The sequence below is a fragment of the Peromyscus leucopus genome, chromosome 7 (assembly GCF_004664715.2).
Source record: "Peromyscus leucopus breed LL Stock chromosome 7, UCI_PerLeu_2.1, whole genome shotgun sequence".
Lineage (NCBI taxonomy): Eukaryota > Metazoa > Chordata > Mammalia > Rodentia > Cricetidae > Peromyscus > Peromyscus leucopus.
Window position 1 is genome coordinate 33,824,482 of NC_051069.1, and position 25,188 is coordinate 33,849,669.

At 38.2% G+C, this 25,188-nt stretch overlaps 1 protein-coding gene across 1 annotated transcript; it reads left to right on the forward strand.

Moving 5' to 3' along the window:
* The first annotated feature begins 11,107 nt into the window (after nucleotides 1-11,107).
* Nucleotides 11,108-12,046, forward strand: LOC114691257 (olfactory receptor 150-like). The gene has a single exon (XM_028866518.1). The coding sequence runs from the start codon at nucleotides 11,111-11,113 to the stop codon at nucleotides 12,044-12,046; it is 936 nt and encodes a 311-aa protein (XP_028722351.1). The 5' UTR covers nucleotides 11,108-11,110.
* The last annotated feature ends 13,142 nt before the right edge of the window (nucleotides 12,047-25,188 follow it).

A 25,188-nucleotide genomic window follows, 5' to 3' on the forward strand; every position in this document is an offset into this window, starting at 1 on the left:
ACTGAATATAGTCCACTTTTAGCTTGTAATAAAACAGACATTTATTCATGTTTGCAATCCTTGGTCATAAGATGTTTTGGTGCTTTGAATCTTAGCAACATGGAGAGCAGAGGAACTTGGACATTCCCTAACCAGGCATACCAGCATTTAATCCCTTCTACTTTAGAGTCCCGTTCCTGTAATGTGAGAAGAGGCATGCTTGCGCTGGGCTCTGTCTCATGCAAGCTTTTCCATAGCTCATTTTATCATGACAAAGGAATGTAAAAGCCAAAGGACAGCTGTCCGGTGGCTAGAGTAACTCCCATGTGTGACCTTCCTAACTAAACCAAATCAAGTCAATGCTTCACTGTTCACATTCTTCCCTGACAGCCCAAAGGGTTTGGGAGAAGGTCTGAGGGAGAATGGACATCTTGGTTTCCCCCTTCCTCCCCCTTTGTGTTGTGTTTAGAAAGAGAATAGGTTCCCTGTCCCTCCAAATCATCCCTGGGTCCTCTGACCTGTTTTCTGCTATCTGTCTCTGCAATAGGAGAGTAACTATGGTGGCCCTCCTCTCTGTGGCTTGGTTTAACAAATAGTGGGCTTTCTCTCTACCATTGTGAGCTATGATGCAGTCTATTAGATCAGTAACCCATGACAAGCTAAGCTTTATCCCAGATTCTGCCCTAGGATATGTGTACTATAAATCATGCTCTGTTCTCCCCTGGTGGATGTAGAAACAGATCCCATCTCAACACATCAAAGGAACAACTCACTCATTTATGTATAAATGTTTTCCTCTGCTATATTATTTATAAGATTTGGATTCAGTGAAAATTGAATGATTGAAAATAGTTATATTTACTTAGTGGATGAGCATTTTCTAATTAAAAAAAATTTTTTTTTTCCGAGAGACAGGGTTTCTCTGTGTAGCTTTGCGCCTTTCCTGGAACTCACTTTGGAGACCAGGCTGGCTGGCCTCGAACTCACAGAGATCTGCCTGCCTCTGCCTCCCAAGTGCTGGGATTAAAGGCGTGCGCTACTACCACCCGGCATAATTTAAATTTTTAAATAAATTAGATGAATGAGTGCTCTGATATTCATGTAAGGAAATATGTTTAAAATAGGTGATTAAGCTGCTGAACAAAATTAAATATTTTAAAAATAATTTTTAACTACTGTAAATATCTGATATTTGTTGAATGCTTTAGAATTTGAGTCTACCAATTGACTATAGAGTAAAAATCAAAATTTTACATGCAGTAGACAATTATTTCTACAATGTGGCAAAGTTTTACGGCCAGGCACATATACTTATTCTATCAATTTTTTTTTTTTTTTTTTTTCGAGACAGGGTTTCTCTGTGTAGCTTTGCGCCTTTCCTGGAGCTCACTTGGTAGCCCAGGCTGGCCTCGAACTCACAGAGATCCGCCTGGCTCTGCCTCCCGAGTGCTGGGATTAAAGGCGTGCGCCACCAACGCCCGGCCCTTATTCTATCAATTTTAATACTCTTTAATCACCAAGATGCCTGCTAGCTTACAGAAATCAATTATGAAATTTCAGTAATATACTATTGTGCTAGGATGCAATTTTATTGTCTGTCAAAATCTCCCTGAATACTACATGACTGTATCCCTATAGGAAGATACAGACTATGGTCTATATGTTCAAACTTCAGATGGTGGAAGGATTAATCTTCAATGTCAACTCAAGTAGGTTAGGAATCAGTCAGAATACACATCTCCGGGTGTGTCTGACGGTGTTTCAGAAAGCTTTAAGTGAGGGAAAAGACCACCTTGAGTGTGGGCAGCACTTCTTCATGAATGGGAATCTTAGACTGAATAAACAGGGAGACTGAGGGAGTCAGTCTGAACACTAGTGTTCCTCTCTCTCTGCATGCTGAATACCGGCAGGATGTGACCCACGGCTACTCATGCCCGCTTCACTGCCTCTCCTGGCAAGATGGATTCTATGCTCTCCAACCATGAGTCAAGTGAACAACCCATCCTCCTTAAGTTCTTCCTTGCCAAGAATTCTGTCACGAGTAGAAAAACAGTTAACGCAAGTGGTAAATATGATGCTACTACAGGCTATACAATACACTCAGGTACTTAGGGTGGAGGCTCTGTTTCTGATTTCCACACTTACTACATGCTAAGGAGACACCATAGATGAAAAAAGTCAGAATCCTTAAATATCCCATGACATTGGTGTATATAATATAAAACAATTAACTCTAATAATCATTTATCATGGGTCTTTAGATGCATACAGCCACATTGTATTTTTTTGACCTTTATTTTCCTACTCCCAAGAACTGTTAATTGTCCTTCTTCCTGCTTTTATATATTTACGTTGGTAGTTTTAACAGAAAGTAAGAGCAGATAGTGATTTGTTTCCCTGACCTCCACATTAAGGGATGGTTAACAAATAAGGACCATACTATGGTTGTATATAGAATTAAAGCAACTATCTCATGGAGTGTATGTACATATCAGAACTTTACTCCTTGATGAACAGTCATGACTCTCTCACTTAAAATTTAGTACCAGTGGTTTAGATATTTAAACCATACAGTAACCTGCTGAGGTCTCCAAACTTGTCCAAGTTTACACACACAGAGGGAATTCTATTATGCAGATGATTTCAAAACTGAACTAATATTAGGACCAATATTAGCTATTGTAGGGAAATTTGTTTACACAATGCAAAAGCTCTAAATAGTGGGAAGAAACACACAATCTAACAGCACACACATATAAAAATAAAGGGAAGAAAGAGAATCAAAAAGCCTGATGACAAGGATTGCTGTCTGAGAAATGTTTGATTCTGTCATTGTGTGACTATCATGAAATGTATTTTCACAAGCTAAGATTCCTACTAACTCACTAGGCATACAATCTTAAAGATCATAATGGAGTGTACTTGTAGGATGCATAAGTATATGCACTGTTCATGTTGTTACAGGATTCACTTTTTTTCCAGCAGGGCCTATTTCTAAATATAGTTTTTTAATGTGAAGATGTGCTAAGAGATTGGTCAGTATGTAGCTGATGTGAGGTGAAAGATCAGCTCTGACGTTTACAACCAGAGTGACCACCTGACTAAGACAAGTAATGTCAAGAGTCTGCCTTTCTATTAATAACAGGAAAGCAAACAGAACATGGGCAAGATGCTGAATTCACTGTATCAATAGATTGATGTGCTGACATTTATTAAAACTGTCTAAAAATGAAATTAATTCAAGAACTGTAAAAGAATCAAAATAAAGATAGCATTACTATGTCTTAGGTATTAAAATAAATTAGGCTAAGTATAAATGGACTCTCCTAATTCAATTATATACCCTGGACAATTTAGATTCCATAATTAATATTCTCCTGATTTCAAAATGTCTATACCTTGAGGTAAATAAAATCTAAGATGTTTATTACTGAATATGACTCAGAGTTATTTTTCCTTAACAACAAACAGCATCCACTAAGAATTCGTTTTATAAATGTATGAACATGTCAAGCAATAAGCATTTCAAAAACTGAGCAGTAAAAAATGAAAAACAAACGTTATTAGTCACCTCTGTACCAAGCTTTGGTTACCTTTACAAAATAACGATATTATAAACCCAAAATACCTGTAGGAACTGGGTGTGTATGTTCCTACTTGAATGTTTTTGTTTCTTATTCATTTGTTTAGCAAACTATAATTATAAGTATATGCTAATAAATGTATTTCTAATTACCTGTCTATGATGTATAAGCATATACTATCCTTTATACATTAACATATATATATATATATATACATATATATATATATATATAATATGTATGTACAAACACATCAGTTTATAGGGAGCTTCCTAGTCTCATTTAGTGACCTAAAATTCACCTCTTGTTGTTTATACATAATTTTTAACTTCCAGATCTGGATCCAACTACCACAACTTCAGGAAAAAAACTGAGCCAATAACATCACCAACTATTACATTGTCTACATGGTTCACACAGGCTTTAGTCCTAAGATTTCTTCACCTTTTTCTAACTTCTCCAAGTCACTATGTTTACCAACAGCTCCTTCACTCAAGTTGTCCTAAATGTATTGAGAGGCAGAAAATGATCAAAATGGAGAAACTGCCAATTTTAGGACAAGGCATTAATTCTCCAAGTATATGGAAAAGAATAGAAAGAGCAGCTTTAAACTTCAGATTTTTTTAAGATAGGAAGTTGTTATCATAAAGATATTTAAGAACCACACTTGATAGCCTTAATTGCTAGTTTTAACATACGTATTGCCACAATTTACAACAGAGAGACTATTATACACAAGGGAGTTAAAGATTGTCAAAAGCAACTTTTAATTGCTTTACTTCCCAACAATTCATCCCGGATGAAAGTATTTCTCCAGGGAGTTGCCTTCTATAAATAAATATGGCATTGCTTATATATCAATACTTTTTGTGAAAATAATGTCATTTTGGTGGGTTCTTTGGGTTGAAGCATGAGGAAGCTATTAGATGAATCACATTTGTTTTGTAATGTATATGTGAGCCACACAGAAACTGAGATCTGGAATCTGATGCTGAAAACAGAGGGAGCCAGAAGTCTGTTTTGAATTACCAGCACCAGCTTCATCTTGAGCTCTTTGCTTTAAAAAGTACTTAGTCTAGCTTATATCTGATCTGGACAGAGTTTTACAAGTAGAGAAAGAGTGAGTACCTTCCTTCCATTTGTCCTAGTACTTTTTAACCTCAGTATGTTGAAAGACCCTCATGTAGACTAGTGTCCCCACAACCTTGGGGGATTTCCTGACGTCACGGGAAAGCCATCACTCACATGCTGCAGCAACCACATAACAATGTGTTCTCTGATTATCTGACCATTTCTGCTTGGCATATCATTTCTTTTAGTTTTTAATATGCAAGAGCACTTTATAATGTAACAGCTACAAATCTTTCCTCTGGCACAGTGCATGAAAATACTTTATCCTATTCTGTGTACAGTCTGTTTCACTTGCTGGAAAATGTTGCTGAAACTCTAGACCTAGATCTACACTGTTTTCTTCTTTTAAAAATGTTTCCAACTTGATGCATGACTTTGGATTCTTGTAACTATATGCAATTTGGCAAAGTTTTGTCTGTATTAGGGGTTCAACCCAGAACTTTGTCAGTGCTAAGCAAGCACTTTTGCCCAGCTATTCTCAGTATGGTAAATGTATGTATGTATGTATGTATGTATGTATGTATTATGTATATATGTATAAATCTTATTGATGTCTAGGTTTGAAGAACTTTGGCATATTTGTACCCCTTTTTGAGATCCATGTGGTGTGTGTGAAAGTGATTGCCTAGGATGTACAAGGCCCTGTTCCTTTTCCCAGATTGGTATAAACCACAAGTGATACTTGCTCGTGCCTATAATCACTGTAAGATCTCACTATAGGTTCAAGGCCAGACTGGATTACAGAACTTATTTCTATTCTATAAATGTGATATGCCGGACAAAACTAATGTTAACATTTGTGTGAATTAAAGGAAAAAAAATGAAAAAATATTTTCATTGATTCAAAGTCCATTACTATGATCCCTCTATCCTGATAGTTTTGACGTCTTGTCCAAGATACCATTATCAAAGGTTAAAACCATATAGATTTTCAATAATGCTATATTATGCTGGCATTTTCATGGTGGTCTGTTACATGTTTGAGTGAAGTTTTATGGTTGGTTTGAGAAAGTGATCTAAAATAATTATTTCCTATGCAGCTATTTAATTAGTCTAGGACTATCTGTTTTAAAAAAGTTTTTTTTTCCATTGAATTTTATGATTCACTTTTAAAGCACAATTTATCATTGAGATAACACAATGAATCATGGCAGTTCTAGTTTCTTAATCTATGTTGCTATAATTATGAAAATGGCTTATAGTATTGATTATTATAACTAATTTTTATGATGTGGAAATATGAGACTTCCAACTTTATTCTTCGCTTTCAAACTTGCATTGATTATTCCAGGTTTACTGCATTATGATGAGCATTTTAGAATCATCCTGTCAACATATGCAATTACAGGAACAGGGTTCTTCTTTACAACACATTGGACCAGAAAATCAATTTGAAAAGGACTACCGCCATTTACCTGAAGTTGGTACATTTGGTACCTGAACATAGAATTTATGTAAAAAAGCTTCTTCTTCTGTTAACAACATCTTACACAATTTTTCCTCCCCAATTCTTCCCAGATCTTCCCCACTTCCTCCTCCTCCAAAATCTATACCCTTTCTTTCACTCTTTCATTAGAATACAAAAAGTCACCTAAAAACAATAATATGATAAAATAAAATAAAGCAAACCAGAATAGGACAGAACAAACAAACAGGAAAAAAAGAGCCAAAGGAAAGTTCAAGGAACACACAAACACACAGAGACACACACATTTGTACACACAGAAAACCTATAAAAACAAAATAGGAAAATGTGATTTTTAAGTAAAAGATTTGTACAGGGGAGGGGTGAAATGCCTAGACAAAGCACATTGAAACAAAATAAACAAATAAAATAAAACAACTCAAAACTGAAAATATAGCATTGTGCTCATTTTCTGTTGGATATCTGCTCCAGGCCGTTGGGCCTGCCTTAAGTGTAATTCGTACACACAGTTAGAGTCTATATTGGTCAAAACTCATTTTTCCTCTGCAAATAGTTATCACTTATAAATAAGTTCTGGGTTAGGGATGGGAACTTGTGGTGGTATTGTGTTCACCAAAATATTGTGTACTCTAATAAAAATATCTGGGGTCAGAGAACAGACAGCCACTAGATACAAAGGCTAGAAAATGGTGGCACTCACACCTTTAATCCTAACATTCCAGAGATAGAAATCCCTCTGGATCTCTGTGAGTTCAAGGCCACATTGGAAATAGCCAAGCATGGTGAGACACGCCTTTAATCCCAGAAAGCCAGCCTTTAATCCCAGGGAGTGGTGGTAGAAACCAAAAAGATATATAAGGCGTGAGGACCAGAAACTAGAGGCATTTGGCTGGTTAGGCATTTTGGGCTGGTTAAGCATGTGGCTGGTTAAGCATTCAGGCTTTTGAGCAGTAATTCAGCTGAGACCAATTCCGGATGAGTACTCAGAGGCCTCCAGTCTGAGGAGACAAGACCAGCTGAGGATCCAGCGAGGTGAGATAGCTGTGGCTTGCTCTGTCTCTCTGATCTACCAGCATGGACCCCAATAACTCGCCTCAGGTTTGATTTTATTAATAACAACTTTTAAGATTCCTGCTACATCTGGCGCCCAACGTTCGTGTTACGAATTCATGAAAAAGCTGTTTGCCTGTGGCCTTGTGAGCCCGAGCTCAGGCCCAAGCTACACTCAGCCGGTTGTGGTGGCACACGCCAGTAGGATTTGCTGAAGGAGGCAGAGGCAGTAGGATTCCGAGTTTGACGACGGCCTAGGAGGCTTGGGAGAAGCTTTGGCCCAGACTGAACCACAAACAGTGGTGGGACCATGGAAGCAGTGGCTACTGCTCCACGTTGCCAGCTCCTTCTCATCATGTTGGTGACTGCGGTGATGCTGCTACCTGGGACGAAGGGTTTACTGCTGCTGGTTCAGAGAAGAATTGCCAGGACCATCGTGTTACAAGAAAGCATCGGCAAAGGTCAGTTTGGAAAAGTTTGGCAAGACAAATGGTGGGTAAAAACCGCTGTGAAGATTTCCTGTACTAGGGAAGAATGTTTATGGTTCCGAGAGACAGACATTTATCAGACTATGATTGCTCCAAACTACAGAGGAGGCAAAAAAAAAAAAAAAAAAAAAAAAAAAAAAAAAAAAAAAAAAAAAAAAAAAAAGTCTGCAGGAAACTATGACCATGCCTAACAGTGATTTTGACTTTGAAATCTTCAAAAAGATGACAGGATTCTACAACGATGATTCCACATGGACTATGATAAAGCCATTAAGCCGATTAACACCATGGAAAAATCGACTTTGGACTACAAACTGGTCAGAACAATTTCGAGGGGAATAGTTGAGATGATCCAGCCTGACAGACTACTCAAACAAGGACTTGAAACAAGCCCTGAACTTTCCTATTATGCAGAGACTGGACAAATGATATAGGACTTGATGATTAACCCAAAAATTTTCTTTTCAAGATTCCCTAAAGATATCTTCACCCCTAGAAAGCAAAAAGAAAAAGAGAATATAGATATGAGATAGATCATCGAATCTACTCTGAGAAAAAAGATAAAGAAATAATAGGATAAATAGGTGGATCATTGAATCTACACTGAAGAAAAAGGGGAAGATATAAAAATGACAAAAGGTAGACTAATGAATCTATTATGAAAAGAAAAAAGAGAAAATATGGATATGATAAGATAAAAAGGGAGATTATGGAATCTACTTTTAAAAAGGAACTACTTGTTTTAAATAAGATAAGTAATGAAATTTTTTTTGGTCAGAGTTTATCAGATGTTACTGGACTGGACATTGTTAATATATATAATGGAGTTTTTTTTTGTCTGGATCTGTCAAATGTTAATGGACTAGACATTGTTAATGTAATCTTGACTGTATATATTGTATATACTTATTGGATAGTTTTTTCTTGTATTAGTTATAAGCTTTTTTTAATTTTAGACAAAAAGAGAGGAGATGTGGTGGTATTGTGTTCACCAAAATATTGTGTACTCTAATAAAAATATCTGGGGTCAGAGAACAGACAGCCACTAGATACAAAGGCTAGAAAATGGTGGCACTCACACCTTTAATCCTAACATTCCAGAGATAGAAATCCCTCTGGATCTCTGTGAGTTCAAGGCCACATTGGAAATAGCCAAGCATGGTGAGACACGCCTTTAATCCCAGAAAGCCAGCCTTTAATCCCAGGGAGTGGTGGTAGAAACCAAAAAGATATATAAGGCGTGAGGACCAGAAACTAGAGGCATTTGGCTGGTTAGGCATTTTGGGCTGGTTAAGCATGTGGCTGGTTAAGCATTCAGGCTTTTGAGCAGTAATTCAGCTGAGACCAATTCCGGATGAGTACTCAGAGGCCTCCAGTCTGAGGAGACAAGACCAGCTGAGGATCCAGCGAGGTGAGATAGCTGTGGCTTATTCTGTCTCTCTGATCTACCAGCATGGACCCCAATAACTTGCCTCGGGTTTGATTTTATTAATAAGAACCTTTAAGATTCCTGCAACAGGAACTTGTGTCTACTTCCCCACTTGTGGCTGGAGCCCCTTATGTAATAGACTTATGCAGTCCTTGTGAATGATGAGTCTCTGTGAATTCATGTGTGCATCGGTCCTAATGTGTTTAAATGGCCTAATTTCCTCGATATTCTCCGTTTCCCACTGGCTCTTATACTCGTTCTGCCCCCTCTTCTGCAGAGTTCCCTGAGCACTGAGGAGAGGAATTTTATGGAGAAGTCCCATTTAGGGTTGAGTGTTCCAAGGTCTCTCACCTCTGCACATTGTTCACTTGCGGGTCTCGGTTTTTGTTTCCATCTACTGCAGGAAAGAAGCTTCTCTGGTGATGGCTGAGCAAGACACTGATCTATGAGTACAGCAGAATGTCATTAGGAGTTATTTTATTGCTTTAGCATAACAGTAATATATGGTTTTCCCTAGGTCCCTGGCCTATCTAGTCTCAGGTTCTTGTCCACCCAGGCAGTGTGGGGCATGGATTCCCTCTCATGGAGTGGGCGAAGTAGATCGTGGTTAGTTACTTCCACAACTTTTGTGTTACTATTGCACCTGTGTATCATGTAGTCAGGTAACCATTGTAGTTCACAGAGTTTGTAGCTGGGTTAGTGTGCGCGTTTCTCTTTTGGTAGTACGCAGAGTTCCTTCCAGTACCATGATAATTCAGAGTTTGCAGCTGGGTTGGTGTGCGTGTTTCTCTTTTGGTAGTATGCAGAGTTCCCTCCGGTACCATGAGTACTAGACAGAAGGGGTGAAGGCTCTAGGTAGGCACCCGCTTGGCTTCTCTTTGTTCAATGAGTTATGTAATAAGATATCATCAGTTTGTGGCATGAAACCTACAGCCTTGGCAATAGCCTGGGTTGATTGAAGGTTTCCATGGGACCCCTTTGGCCAATAACTTGTTTAGACACAACCTATTCCTGGCACTGGAGATTTTCTTTGGTGGCAAGAGCTGTCAAGTTGGGAATTTGTCTTCCCTGTTATTTTCTTATTTCAATTTAGATTTCTTTCATAAATGTATATGTTTTAAGATGCTTCTACTATGTTATGTTTCCATATGACCCTACACGAAGATAAAAACAGGGAGGGAAAGTGAAGAGGGGGCGGGGGCAGCTAAAACATCTTACAATTGTAAGCGCACAGCCATTCATCCAATTCCTTATTTTTTTTCTATGTAGGTCACTGCTTTCATGTTATTTCAATTTGGTTGCTTTGTTATTTGTTGCAAGTTTGTAGAAACACTCTTTACTTGTAGATTGTTTTGTATTCTGTGACCTTATATAACTCAAAATTTAGGTAGTAGTTATTGCTTGTAGATCTGTTGGAATTTAATATACACAAGATTATATCATTTACAGAGAGACAGTTTTCTCTTTTTCTGTCCTATCAGGCTGCTTATAATTACACCTTGTTTCTCTATTGTCTAAACTAGCTCCTACAGTATAAAACTGAAGAAACATGAATAGGGTAGAAAATCTTTTTTTAAAACCTAAGGGAGGGGTGAAGCCTTTTAGACTTTCACCATTAAGTATGATATTGATCATTGATTTTTATCAATACTGTCATTATCTCAACATGTCAAAAAGTACTTTCTTTCTGCAGTCCTATATGATTATAAATTGGGTATGGAAATCTATTGAAACACTCCAGTCAAGTTATCAGAGTAATTTTCTGTGATTTATACTTGGATATTATAAGCCCTCACATAGTCTAGAGCATAAATGATGATTGTCCTGTCTGGATATTGGATTACATGCTTCATGAATTTGGGCTCCAGGGCTCTGGCTAAAAATATTGACTAGGAACTTGCAGAGAACTGGAGATATCTGCTTGAGAAGACTCAAATTCTTTTACAAACTTTATTATGTAAAAATACCTTAAGTATTTGTCTTAAAAGCCTACTTTTCTTTCAGAATAGGATCCCAGAAGAAAATGGCAGAAGGAAATTATTCCATTGTGAAAGAGTTCACCCTCGCTGGATTAACAGAGAATCTGGGACTCCAGCTGCCCCTGTTCTTCCTCTTCTTAGGAATCTACATAGTCACAGTCCTAGGGAACCTGGGCATGGTTGTGCTAATCCTGTTCAGTCCTCACCTGCACACCCCCATGTATTTCTTCCTCAGTCATCTGTCTTTTGTTGACCTCTGCCAGTCTAGTGTCATCACACCTAAAATGTTGGAGAACTTTGTAATGAAGAAGAGTGTTATCTCTTATGCAGGATGCATGGCTCAGTTTTACCTCTTCGATGTTTTTGCTGTTTCAGAATGTCACATGCTGGCTGCCATGGCATATGATCGCTATGTGGCCATTTGTAACCCCTTGCTGTATAACGTTACCATGTCCTACAAGGTGTGTTCCTGGATGGTAGTGGGGGTGTATAGTGTAGGCTTAGTTTGTGCCACAGGTGAAACAGTCTGCCTGCTTAGACTGTTTTTTTGCAAAGCTAATTATATAAACCACTACTTCTGTGATCTTTTACCACTACTGGAACAATCTTGCTCCGGTACGTTTATCAACGAAATACTAGGACTGTCTTTTAGTTCATTTAACATTATTTTCCCAGCTCTGACCATTCTCAGCTCCTACTTCTTCATCATTTCCAGAATCCTAGGCATTCCTTCTACTGACGGCAGGTCCAAAGCCTTCAGCACTTGCAGTTCCCACATCCTGGCTGTTGTTCTCTTCTTTGGTTCTTTAGCATTCATGTACCTTCAGCCATCATCAGTTAGCTCCATGGACCAAGGGAAAGTGTCATCTGTATTTTATACCATTATTATACCCATGCTGAACCCCCTGATCTACAGTCTAAGGAATAAGGATGTCAAAGTTGCCCTGTGCAAGTTTATAGAAAGAAGACAATTCCTGTGAAACGGAGAGCTTTGTTAAACAAAACTTCATATTTGAGGAGGCTTTGGTAAGGATACAGATGGGACTCAGGACATCTTTGTGAGTCCTGAAGGATGCAGTGCAGAGATGCATTGTCATGTGTCATGAAGGATATAATGCAGAGATGCAGGGCATCTTCATGAGTCATGAGCTTTTACTAGTGTTCGATTATTTTAAATAAAAGTGACCAGGGACTGGGGTACCCCATGTTCTGCCTGCCCAGAAGTACCTATATCACTTCTAAATAGTTCTTAAAGAGCAAATAAATCCATATAGTTGCTTTGCTTTATAAGCATGGAACACTGTTCTTTTTTTTTTTTTTACAACATCATTTATTTCAACATAATAGCCACAGATTCCCCTGTTCTCTCACTCTCGACCCCCTTCCCCCTTCCCCCATCCCACCCCCCATTCCCACCTCCTCCAGATCAAGGTCTCCCCCGAGGACCGGGATCGACCTGGAAGACTCAGTCCAGCCAGGACCAGTCCCCCCTCCCAGACCGAGCCAAGTGTCCCTGCATATGTCCCACGATTCAAACAGTCAACTCATGCAACAAGCCCAGGACCCGGCACTAACACACGGCTGCCTCCCAAACAGATCAAGCCAAATGACTGTCTCACCCGTTCAGGGGGCCTGATGCAGTTGGGGGCCCCTCAGCCTTTGGTTCATAGATCCTGTGCTTCCTTTCGTTTGGCTATTTGTCCCTGTGCTTTATCCAACCCTGGCTTCAACAATTCTCGCTCATATAAACCCTCTTCTTTCTCACTAATTAGACTCCCAGTGCTCCACCAGGGGCCCAGCCATGGATGTCTGCATCCAGATTCCTCAGACCTTCCTTGGATGGGGTTTATGGCACAACTAACAGGGTGTCTGGCCATCCCATCACCGGAGTAGGTCAGTTCCTGCCGTCTCTCGTCCATTGCCAGCAGTCTTTTCTGGCAGTATCTTTGTGGATCTCCGTGGGCCTCCTAGCTCTCTGCTTCCTCCCTTCTCATGTGGTCTTCATTTACCATGGTCTCCTATTCGTTGTTCTCCCTCTCTTTTCTTGATCCAGCTAGGATCTCCCACTCTCTTTCCCTCGACCGTCGCTCTTCATTGTTCCCACTCATGACCAGGCTGTTCATGTAGATCTCATCCATTTCTCCATGTCTTTTTTGGGGTCCCGTTTTCCAGGTAGCCTCACTGGTGATGTGAGTAGCAGTTCAGTCATCCTTGTTCCACATCTAGTATCTTCCTATGAGTGGGTACATACCATATTTGTCTTTCTGAGTCTGGGTCACCTCACTCAGGATGATTTTTTCTAGATCCATCCATTTGTCTGCAAACCGTATGATGTCATTGTTTTTCTCTGCTGAGTAGTATTCCATTGTGTATATGTGCCACAATTTCTTTATCCATTCTTCAGTTGAAGGGCATCTAGGTTGTTTCCAGGTTTTGGCTATTACAAACAATGCTGATATGAACATAGCTGAGCAAGTGCTCTTGTGGTATGATTGAGCATTTCTTGGGTATATGCCCAAAAGTGGTATAGCTGGATCTTGGGGGAGATTGATTCCCAATTTTCTAAGAAAGCGCCATATTGATTTCCAAAGTGGTTGTACAAGCTTGCATTCCCACCAGCAGTGGAGGAGGGGTCCTCTAGCTCCACAACCTCTCCAGCATAAAGTGTCTTCAGTGTTTTTGATCTTAGCCATTCTGACAGGCGTAAGGTGGTATCTCAGAGTTGTTTTGAGTTGCATTTCCCTGATGATTAGGGATGTTGAGCAGTTCCTTAAATGTCTTTCAGCCATTTGGGTTTCCTCTGTTGAGAATTCTCTGTTTAATTCTAAAGCCCATTTCTCAATTGGACTGTTGGTCGTTTTGATGTCTAATTTCTTGAGTTCCTTATATATTCTGGATATCAGTCCTCTGTCACCTGTGGGGTTGGTGAAGATCTTTTCCCATTCAGTAGGCTGTCGCTTTGCCTTGTTGACCGTATCCTTTGCTCTACAAAAGCTTCTCAGTTTCAGGAGGTCCCATTGATTGATTGTTTGTCTCAGTGTCTGCGCTACTGGTGTTATATTTAGGAAGTGATCTCCTATGCCAATGCATTCAAGATTACTTCCTACTTTCTCTTCTAGCAGGTTTAGAGTAGCTGGATTTATGTTGAGGTCTTTGATCCACTTGGACTTAAGTTTTGTGCACGGTGACAGATATGGATCTATTTGCAGCCTTCTACACGTTGATATCCAGTTATGCCAGCACCATTTGTTGAAGATGCTTTCTTTTTTCCATTGTACACTTTTGGCTTCTTTGTCAAAAATTATATGTCCATAGGTGTGTGGGTTAATGTCAGGGTCTTCAATTCGATTCCATTGGTCCACATGTCGGTTTTTATGCCAATACCAAGCTGTTTTTATTACTGTAGCTCTATAGTAGAGCTTGAAGTTAGGGATTGTGATGCCTCCAGAAGTTGTTTTATTGTACAGGTTTCTTTTAGCTATTCTGGGTTTTTTGTTTTTCCATATGAAGTTGAGTATTATTCTTTCCAGGTCTGTGAAGAATTGTGTTGGTATTTTGATGGGATTGCATTGAATCTGTATATTGCTTTTGGTAAGATTGCCATTTTTACTATGTTAACCCTGCCTATCCATGAGCATGGGAGATCTTTCCATTTTCTGACATCTTCTTCAATTTCTTTTTTCAGGGACTTAAAGTTCTTGTCATATAGGTCCTTCACTTGCTTGGTTAGTGTTACCCCAAGGTATTTTATGTCATTTTTGGCTATTGTAAAGGGTGATGTATCTCTAATTGCCTTCTCATCTTCTTTGTCCATTGTATATAGGAAGGCTACTGATTTTTTTGAGTTGATCTTGTATCCTGCTATGTTGCTGAAGGTGTTTATAAGCTTTATCAATTCCTGGGTGGAATCTTTGGGTCACTCAAGTATACTATCATGTCATCTGCAAATAGGGAAAGCTTGACTTCTTCCTTTCCAATTTGTATCCCCTTAATCTCCTTATGTTGTCTTATTGCTCTGGCTAGAACTTCAAGTACTATATTGAATAAGTATGGGGAGAGTGGACAGCCTTGCCTCGTTCCTGATTTTAGTGGAATTGCTTTGAGTTTCTCTCCATTTAATTTGATGTTGGCTGTTGGTTTGCTATATATTGCCTTTATTATGTTTAGGTATGTTCCCCGTATTCCTGATCACTCCAAGACTTTTATCATGAAGGGGTGCTGGATTTTGTCAAATGCCTTTTCTGCATCTAGTGAGATGATCATGTGGTTTTTTTCTTTGAGTTTGTTTATATGGTGTATTACATTGATGGACTTTCGTATGTTGAACCACCCTTGCATCCCTGGGATGAAGCCTACTTGATCATGGTGGATAATTGTTCTGATGTGTTCTTGGAGTCTGTTTGCCAATATTTTATTGAGTATTTTTGCATCAATGTTCATGAGGGAGATCGGTCTGTAGTTCTCTTTCTCTGTTGTATCCTTGTTTGGTTTAGGAATCAGGGTAATTGTAGCCTCATAAAAGGAGTTTGGTAATGTTCCTTCTGTTTCTATTATGTGGAACAATTTAGAGAGTATTGGTATTAACTCTTCTTTGAAGATCTGGTAGAATTCTGCGCTGAAACCATCTGGTCCTGGGCTTTTTTTGGTTGGGAGACTTTTAATGACTGTTTCTATTTCCTTAGGGGTTATTGGGCTATTTAAATAGTTTATCTGGTCTTGATTTAACTTAGGTATGTGGTACTTATCCAGAAAAATGTCCATTTCTTTTAGGTTTTCCAGTTTTGTGGAGTAGAGGTTTTTGAAATATGACCTTATAATTCTCTGGATTTCCTCAATGTCTGTTGTTATGTCCCCCTTTTCATTTCTGATTTTGTTGATTTGGATTCTCTCTCTGTGTCTTTTGGTTAGTTTGGATAAGGGCTTGTCTATCTTGTTGATTTTCTCAAAGAACCAACTCTTTTTTTCATTAATTTTTTGTATTATTCTCTTAGTTTCTAATTTATTAATTTCCCCTCTCACTTTGATAATTTCCTGGCGTCTATTCTTCCTGGGAGACTTTGCTTCTTCTTGTTCTAGAGCTTTCAGGTGTGCTGTTAAGTCACTAGTGTGAGATTTCTCCAACTTCTTTATGTGGGCATTTAGTGCTATGAATTTCCCTCTTAGCACTGCTTTCATTGTGTCCCATAAGTTTGGGTATGTGGTGTCTTCATTTTCATTGATCTCTAGGAAGTCTTTAATTTCTTTCTTTATTTCTTCCTTAACCCATTGGTGATTTAGTTGAGCATTATTCAGTTTCCATGAGAAAGTAGGTTTTCTGTAGTTTTTGTTGTTGTTGAGATCTAACTTTAACCCATGGTGGTCTGATAGAACACAGGAGGTTATTCTAATTGTTTTGTATCTGTTGAGATATGCTTTGTGGCCAAGTATGTGGTCAATTTTAGAGAAAGTTCCATGGGGTGCTGAGAAGAATGTATATTCTTTCTTGTTAGGAGGAATGTTCTGTAGATATCTATTAGATCCAATTGGGTCATGATATCAGTTAAGTCCTTTATTTCTCTGTTAAGTTTCGATTTGGGAGATCTGTCCAGTGGTGAAAGTGGGGTGTTGAGATCTCCCACTATTAATGTGTGGGGTTTTATATGTGGTTTAAGTTTTAGTAATGTTTCTTTTACATATGTGGGTGCCCTTGTGTTTGGGGCATAAATGTTCAGAATTGAAACTTCATCTTGGTGGATCTTTCCTGTAATGAATATGTAATGTCCTTCTTTATCTCTTTTGATTGATTTTAGTTTGAAGTCTATTTTGTTGGATATCAGTATGGCTACCCCTGCTTGTTTCTTAAGACCATTTGATTGGAAAGTCTTTTCCCAGCCTTTTATTCTTAGGTAGTGTCTGTCTTTGAATTTGAGATGTGTTTCTTGTATGCAGCAGAAAGTTGGGTTCTGCTTTCGTATCCATTCTGTAAGTCTATGTCTTTTTATAGGTGAATTAAGTCCGTTGATATTAAGGGATATTAACGACCAGTGATTGTTCATCCCTGTCATTTTTGGTGGTAGTGTGTGTGTACTTCCCTCTTTGGGGTTTACTGTTGTGGCTTTATCTATTGCCTGTGTTTTCGAGTGGGTATCTGACTTCCTTAGGTTGGAATTTTCCTTCTAGTGCTTTCTGTAGGGCTGAGTTTGTGGATAGGTATTGTTTAAATCTGGCTTTGTCTTCGAATGTCTTGTTCCTTCCGTCTATGATGATTGAAAGTTTTGCTGGGTATATTAGTCTGGGCTGACATCCATGGTTTCTTAGTGTCTGCATTACATCTGTCCAGGTCCTTCTGGCTTTCAAAGTCTCCATTGAGAAATCGGGTGTTATTCTGATGGGTTTACCTTTATAGGTCACTTGGCCTTTTTCCTTGGCTGCTCTTAATATTCTTTCTTTATTCTGTACATTTAGTTGTTTAATTATTATGTGTCGAGGGGACTTTTTTTGGGGGTCTAGTCTGTTTGGTGTTCTATAGGCTTCTTGTATCTTCATAGGCATTTCCTTCTTTAAGTTGGGAAAGTTTTCTTCTATAATTTTGTTGAATATATTTTCTGTGCCTTTGAGTTGGTATTCTTCACCTTCTTCTATCCCTATAATTCGTAGGTTTGGTCTTTTCATGGTGTCCCAGATTTCTTGGACATTTTGGTTCATGACTTTGTTGGCTTTAGTGTTTCCTTCGACTGATGAAACTATTTCTTCTACTGTATCTTCAATGCCAGAAATCCTCTCTTCCACCTCTTGCATTCTGTTGGTTATACTTGCATCTGAAGTTCCTGATCTTTTACTCAGGGTTTCTATTTCCAGCATTCCCTCTGTTTGTGTCTTCTTTATTTTTTCAATTTCCTTTTTCAGTTCTTGGCCTGTTTCCTTTGTTTGTTTCATTGCTTTTTCATGATTTTCTTTCAGTGTTTTATTGTTTTCTTCCAGGACTTTAATGTTTTCTTCCAGGACTTTAATGTTTTCTTCCAGGAATTTATTTTTTTCTTGGAGGGCTTTATTGTTTTCTTCTAATTTGTTTGCTCTTTCCTCTAGTTGTTTATAGCGTTCTTCCAATTTCCTTGTCTTTTCCTCTACACAAGCCTCTACCTTCTTCATGAAGTTACTCATAAGGCTACTTTCTTCTGCTTCTTCCAATTTTTGGTGTTCAGGTCTAGATGTTGGAGGCGGGCTAGGTTCTGGTGATGCTGTATTGCTCTTCATTTTGCTGTATGTACTTCTGCCTTGACGTCTGCCCATCTCCTTGTGGTTCTTTCTTCGTCTTATCAGTGTACTTGTTTCAGAAAGAGCTGACAGATTCAGGAAGACTCTCTCTTTTGTCCAAAAGGGAGTTTTCTTGTCCTACTCTCTGGTCCAGAAGGGAAGTCCGGGGCGGGCTCTGGTCCAGAGTGGCAATCGGGAGCAGGCTGGGAGCTGGGGGCCGGTCTCTAAGTCTCAGGAAGTGGCTGGAGTCGCGGGCAGATGGGCGAGGGGGCAGGGCGCGGAGATTGCAGGGGCTGCCGGGGGGCTTGGAAAAGGGGATCCCTCCCGATGGGGCTAGAAGGGGAGCTGTCCGGTGGCCAGAACCTGGTGCCAAGTTGGGCAGGTCTTCCCGGAGTGGCTGGTGTCCAGGGATTGGGTCCGGGTTGGATCCGGGTACTCACCTCTGGACCAGAAGGGAAGTCTGGGGCAGGCTGGGAGCTGGGGGCCGGTCTCTCGGAACACTGTTCTTTTAAAGTGAAATTTATTTTTGTTTAATCAGAGACTAATACTTTTGTCAGTAACATTTGAATTGTTTAATTTTGGGGATTTTTATGATCTTAAAGTATTATCTTGAAAATATGGCTTTTAAATAAACAATTTTAGCTATTTAAAATATAAAATGCAAATCTTTATTTTTTCTGCATTCATAGAAATATGGTAGACAATATACATATATATGTATATATGTATAATTCAGGTGAGATGTACTTAAAATATATAGACCTTGTATTGAAAGAAACTGAATTCCTTATGCACATAAGGGCAAGATTGGATGTAGTATTCCCTCTGTCACAGTTTCAGGATTATATCACCATCTCTGTTTCCTAACTTTTTTTTTTAACTTTCCATAACCAAAGGAAAGATTTTCCATTTCTTTCTTTTTTTTCAACACTCACGACATTTACAAAATTTTAGATTCAAAAGAGGCATTCTTGTACTGAAGCCATGGCTCAGAGGTTGAGAGCAAACTGTTCTTGCAGAGGAGCCCATGGTGATTCCCGACAGACATGTTGGGCAGCTCCCAATCTTGTGTAACTCCAGCGCCATTGGACCCTCTAGCACTGCCCTCAAGTGCACAAATGCAGACTCTCTCACACAAATACATGTAACTAAAAATAAAATATTTTAAAAGTGACATTATTTTACAATTCCATCCATACCACCCACTTACTCACATGGAAAAGGTACAATGGGAAAATCATTTTCTTACTAACGACCCCCAAACGTACTGTCCACTCTGAAAACAAAAAGTATTGATATTTGAGGAACACGGAAAGAAAATCCCAAATCCCCCCACTCTCCCAAATGGAGCTCTTAGGATGTGCTAGTGACAAGCAGGCTCAGTGCTGTGCACCCCGGAAGAACCATCCCCATCACCACGACCTAGAAGCTGGTGCCATCCATAGGCCGCTCAGCTGCAAGACCTCCCTTGGAGTAGCAAATCCAAGGTGAATTCTCTAGTCTCTCCATAGAAATGCTTCTCAGACTCTTGCAGACTATGAACCTCTGTTTTGTTTCTGGGGCATTCTACATAGCTTTTGGTATCTGTGCCCAAAGAATGGACCATATGGTATGGAGTCTTGTCTGCTTGGCTAAATCATCCCTGGATTTTCTGCTTTGTCTGTTGTCTGCCCTTTCGCTAAGACGGCTGCCTTGATTTACCAGTTCTTATATTTGCAAGTAGTACGTATTTAGTGAGTGGTTTAGATGTATGATTTTATCTCTTAACAATAAAAGGCTGCTCACAGGTCCGGCTGTAGCAATTGTATTTCGCTTACTGTACTCTATCGCCCCCTGGTGGACATTAAAGCATTTTTTTTCCACCTGAGCACAAGGTAAATAAAAACTGGCACATGGGAGGGGTAGAAGGGAGGAGAGTAAGGGGAAAATGTTGTAATTATATTTTTATTGAATAAAAATAAATAAATTCAGGAACCACAAAAGGTGAGTTTTAGAACGATGCATTTTATCTTGGGGAGATTTAGAGAAAGAACAAAGAAACTCTGAAGAGCAGACAGCCTCCATGAGTGGAAGACTGTTGAGTTTTACCGTCTTGGGTTGTTAATAAGGCTTAACAGGACAAAGGAAGGGAGGGGGAAATGGCCTAGTCAATCAGTCCCCATTCCAGATGACCTGCGGACTGTTCATCCAGTGGTAACCTGGCAAATTTTGTTCCCCGATGCTTCCAATGTCTGGTCCTGTGACCTTCACCTCTTTATCGCTCTGATTCAGTTTTCAGTGTAGGCGACAGCTAAGATCAGCGGCATGCTGTTCTTTTCTCTCCACACAGCAGCCTCCTGTCCCAAATCTCAGAGTCTAGTCTATAAGGTCTGACCCAGTGCAGAGGGAGCTGGTGGTGAAGTCAGGTGTCAAGTGCCACTAGCTCTTGACAGTGCTTCCTGAGGATGATTTTCACCTCGGTTTCCATCTCTCCCCTGTCTCATTGTCCTGTACTTTTAACCTTCCACTACATAGAGCCCTCCCATGTGAGTTACAGATTGATACCCTCTCTTTCTCTCCTTGGTATATAGAGTAGACGTTTCTTATCTTCTGTCTCTTGCTTCACTAGGTTATACAAAGGCAGCTTTGCATACAAAGGATGCAGTCTCTCGTCTTTAAACTCAGTCCCTCACAAAGCAAAGAACATGGACAAATTATAGTGAAGTTCTTTCCAGAACATAACATAAATGGCTTGTAGCATAATTCCCAGTAGAACTAAAGTTTGTTAGCACAGTTGTCTCAGTCCACACTTCCATTGGCATCCTGGCATTCTGAGAACATGTCATAATTGCCCTTTAAGCTCTGCTTACAGACTCCTGTGTTTCTGGCCCACATAATCTAAATCCTACAAATTCCTATTTCAAACCCATTTCATGCTCAACAATCATCTGGTAAAGTACTCAGGATGATTAACCTGCTCTTGATACCTATTTCTTTGTTTTAATTTTATCCCTGTGACTAGAATACCAAACAAACAAACAAACAAACACCCACCACAGGGCATATTCCTTTTTCTTTTTCTCCCAGTTTGAGAAGACACAGTGCATTATGCCCAGCTGCAGTGTTCCTAGGCTCACAATGAAACAAAGCATCATATGGTGACTAATCATCTTGTGTTAGTTAGGGAGTAGAAAGTAAACAACAGAAGAGAATCCAGTGTAATCATTAAAGGAATGTCCCGAATGACACACTTCCTCCAGATATGCCCCACTTCCAAAGGTTTATACCATCTCACAAAATAGTGAATATGTCTGTCACAATCATTTAATACATGAGTCCATGAGGAACAATTCATATTCAAACTGCAACAAATCTTTCTCTATATCTTTATTTATAGGAACTTGACCCACATTATGAACTAATTAATGTATAACACAAACACACATGCACATATATGGTGGTATTGCACGTATATTTTTCTGAGATGCTTTGCAAGGCTATATGTATTAATAATCATATTGTCCCAAGAATTAAAGCAATTTTTAAAAAAGGCATAATGATGGACAATAGACGGAAATTAGTATTCATGAATTTTTAATCTTCTGAGGATTTGTGCATGCATAAAACATTAAAAGTGTTTAGATGAGTATATATGTCAAAACTTTGTAGTAATTATGAGTACTGGAAGATATTACACTGTGAAAATATTAGCACAAACATCAAACTGATCCTAAAATGCAGATGGAGCTCTACCACAAACAGTAACAAAGAAAATAAAGAAGAATAAAAAGTACAAATATATACAGTTATTAAACTCAGTTACAGAAGAAAGCACCCAAAAGTTTTTGTAATCTAGAAAAATGTGATATAGGGATGTATTTTACCAGGTGGCTAACTTTCTCATATAGTGTTTATCTTTCACTTCTCTATACAGACATAAATTTCCAAAATAAAGAAGTCTCTTAATTATAATTAGCATATTTGGGGACCATCAGAAGGTGATTGAAGAAGACTTGGAAAAATAATTTTCTTTTTCCTTTTTCTTTTTTTTTTTTTTGGTTTTTCAGGACAGGGTTTCTCCTTGTAGTTTTGGTTCCTGTCCTGGATCTCACACTCTAGACCAGGCTGGCCTCGAACTTACAGAGATCTGCCTGGCTCTGCCTCCTGAATGCTGGAATTAAAGGCATGTGCCACCACTGCCCAGCTGGCAAAATAATTTTTACTTATATTTGTTATAATTAGATATAATTGTAAACACATATGAGGATATACATATACATACTGCATATTGTCTTCAATTAGAAAATAATTCAAGTGTTCTATAGTGACTCATAACATATAATCTCTCTCTAATTTTGTATTACACATGGCTTGGGTATTTGGTCTCAAATAATGGCTCCTGATTCAACCTGCATCTGCTAAACTTGCTCAAATGCAGAAAATAATACTAGTGTTGAACAAAATAGTATTTGCTATATTTGCTAAAATAGACAATATTCCTGTAACTACAAAGGTAGAGCAGAAATGATTATATCATGCTCTTTGAGGAAACAGTAAGTCAATACAATTTTAGATTCACACTTACAGGTTATCTTCATGTCCTATGCCTCTTCATCTAATAGAAAATAATACTAGTGTTGAATAAAATAGTATTTGCTATATATGTAAAATAGACAATATTCCTTTAACTATAAAGGTATAGCACAAATGATTATATCATGCTCTTTGAGGAAACAGTAAATCAATATAATTTTAGATTCACAGTTACAGGCTTATCACATGTCCTATACTGCTTCATCTAGAACAGTGTGTCTCTACTTTCCTGATGCTATGACCCTTAAATACTGTTCCTCACGTTGTGGTGACTGAACCATCAACCATAAAATAATTTTGTTTCTAGTTCATAACTGTAATTTTGCTACTGCTATGAATGGTAATATAAATATCTGAGTCATGATGCACAGTTGGAGGACTGCTAATCTAGAAGCAATTTCTTGACTTCATCTTGTCTTTCCAACTTTTGCACACCCTTTAGTGACTAAATTTTATCTATTTCTCACTAATTCACGTTATAATCAGGTACATTTTCTGGTTCATTACCTAACTCATCTGATATGAATTTCAATTTTTGTCCATAGACACTGTTCTTACTTTTAAAACATGTTAAATTCTGTAAGGGAAAAATAGCATATTTCAAACATTGTCCCATAGTTCAGACCTATGTTTTGATATTTCCTCATGGAAAACATCATTTGTGGGGTATATGAATTATTCATTTGCTAAGTATACATTCTTTTGAAACTTAACGTGTAGGTATCAGTGATTTTTAAAAGGCTCTTAAAATGTGTTTAAAGCTATGTGTTAAACAAAAATTTAAGACATTCCAAAAATTTTTATTTAAAATTATTATAATTACTATGTTTAAATTTATAGTTCCATTCATAAATATGGAGAAAACGTTAGATTTATCTTAACCCCAAGAACTAAGTTCATATGAAAAAAATTTCTGAAACACATTGTTCTTCACTTTTTTTTAATTTTGAAGGGAACCAAGTCTTTGCTTTCCCTTGCTAGTCTGGTTAGGCAGTTCTTGTATATTATTTATTAGCATGGAGAGCAAAAGCAAGCTACTTGTATTAAACCATCATGTAAAAAGTTTTAAATAATATGAATTTATGAAAATCTCAAACTATATAAATACATTTTTGAGTGCAATAAAATTAAAATACTGAAAGATATAGACATTCACAGTTTCCTTTCTTTTAGATTTTTTTCCTTTATGATAAACCAATGTACAATATTCTTTTAGTGTATATTGTTTAAATTTCAGGAAATTTTGAGTGTTTTAGTTTCTTGGTCTTGACATGTCTCACATACATGTATCAAATCCTATTATTACCAAGAACTAGGAATGCTACCTCTTGACTGTACAAATAAGAGACAGTTTCCCTCCCCACTTTCCAATCTGTCTACCTTTTCGATTTACTTTCATGAATGATAGTCTTAGTGAATATTCTAGTTTAATATGGAATTAAAGTGAAGTGATGGTGATCATCTCTTATTCATCATCTTAACTGATCACTATTTTATTCTTTTACAATTTAGTGAGAGTTTTGTCATAAATTTCTTGTGGATATTATTTTTTTATTATTTTATTTTATTTTACAATACTATTCAGTTCTACATAACAGCCACAGATTCTCTTGTTTTCCCCCTTCCTGACCCCTCTCCTTCCCCTCAGCCCACCCCCCATTCCCACCTCCTCTACACAAAAATCATTTTTTAGTAGAAAGAAGAGAGCACTATATGTAGAATGTAAGAAGTTCTCAGAACAATGAATCAACTGCGTCAGAACTGCTCAAGGCTGGAATAGGTAGTACCAAGAGACTGAGTACTAGTTAAACTCACTGCTATAGCAAAGTCATAAAGGGGAATATTCTTTGTGATGATTTCTTTGAATGTCGCCTGTATTCAGAGTCTTTGAAAGCAGAAAAAGAAGTTTGCAGATAACTGGAGATGCCCAAGATAACTTCTGTCTCAGACTTCATTGTGGATATGACAACAAATATTAAATTTTTTCTTCTATATAAAATTATCTTCCCCATATCTCCCATAAGAAAATGGAAAAAAAATCATACCCAAGAGTCTGAGTTTATTCTCGTTAGTTTCACAGGGAACATGGAGCTCCAATTGCACCTGCTTCTCATCATCCTAGCAGTCTGTATGGCTACAGTTGTAGGAAACCTGGACATGAACACCTTGATTCTGTTTAGTTCTCACCTGCACACATCCATGAATTATTTTCATAGCATCCCGTCTTTTACTACCCTGTGTCAGTCCACTGTCATGACTCTCAAAATTCTGGAAAGCTTTGTAATAAAAAAAAGAGCATTTCTTTTACTGAAAATGC

Bases quoted from the DNA above. Each gene is read 5' to 3' on its own strand.
- LOC114691257 (XM_028866518.1), top strand. From the start codon at position 11,111: ATGGCAGAAGGAAATTATTCCATTGTGAAAGAGTTCACCCTCGCTGGA.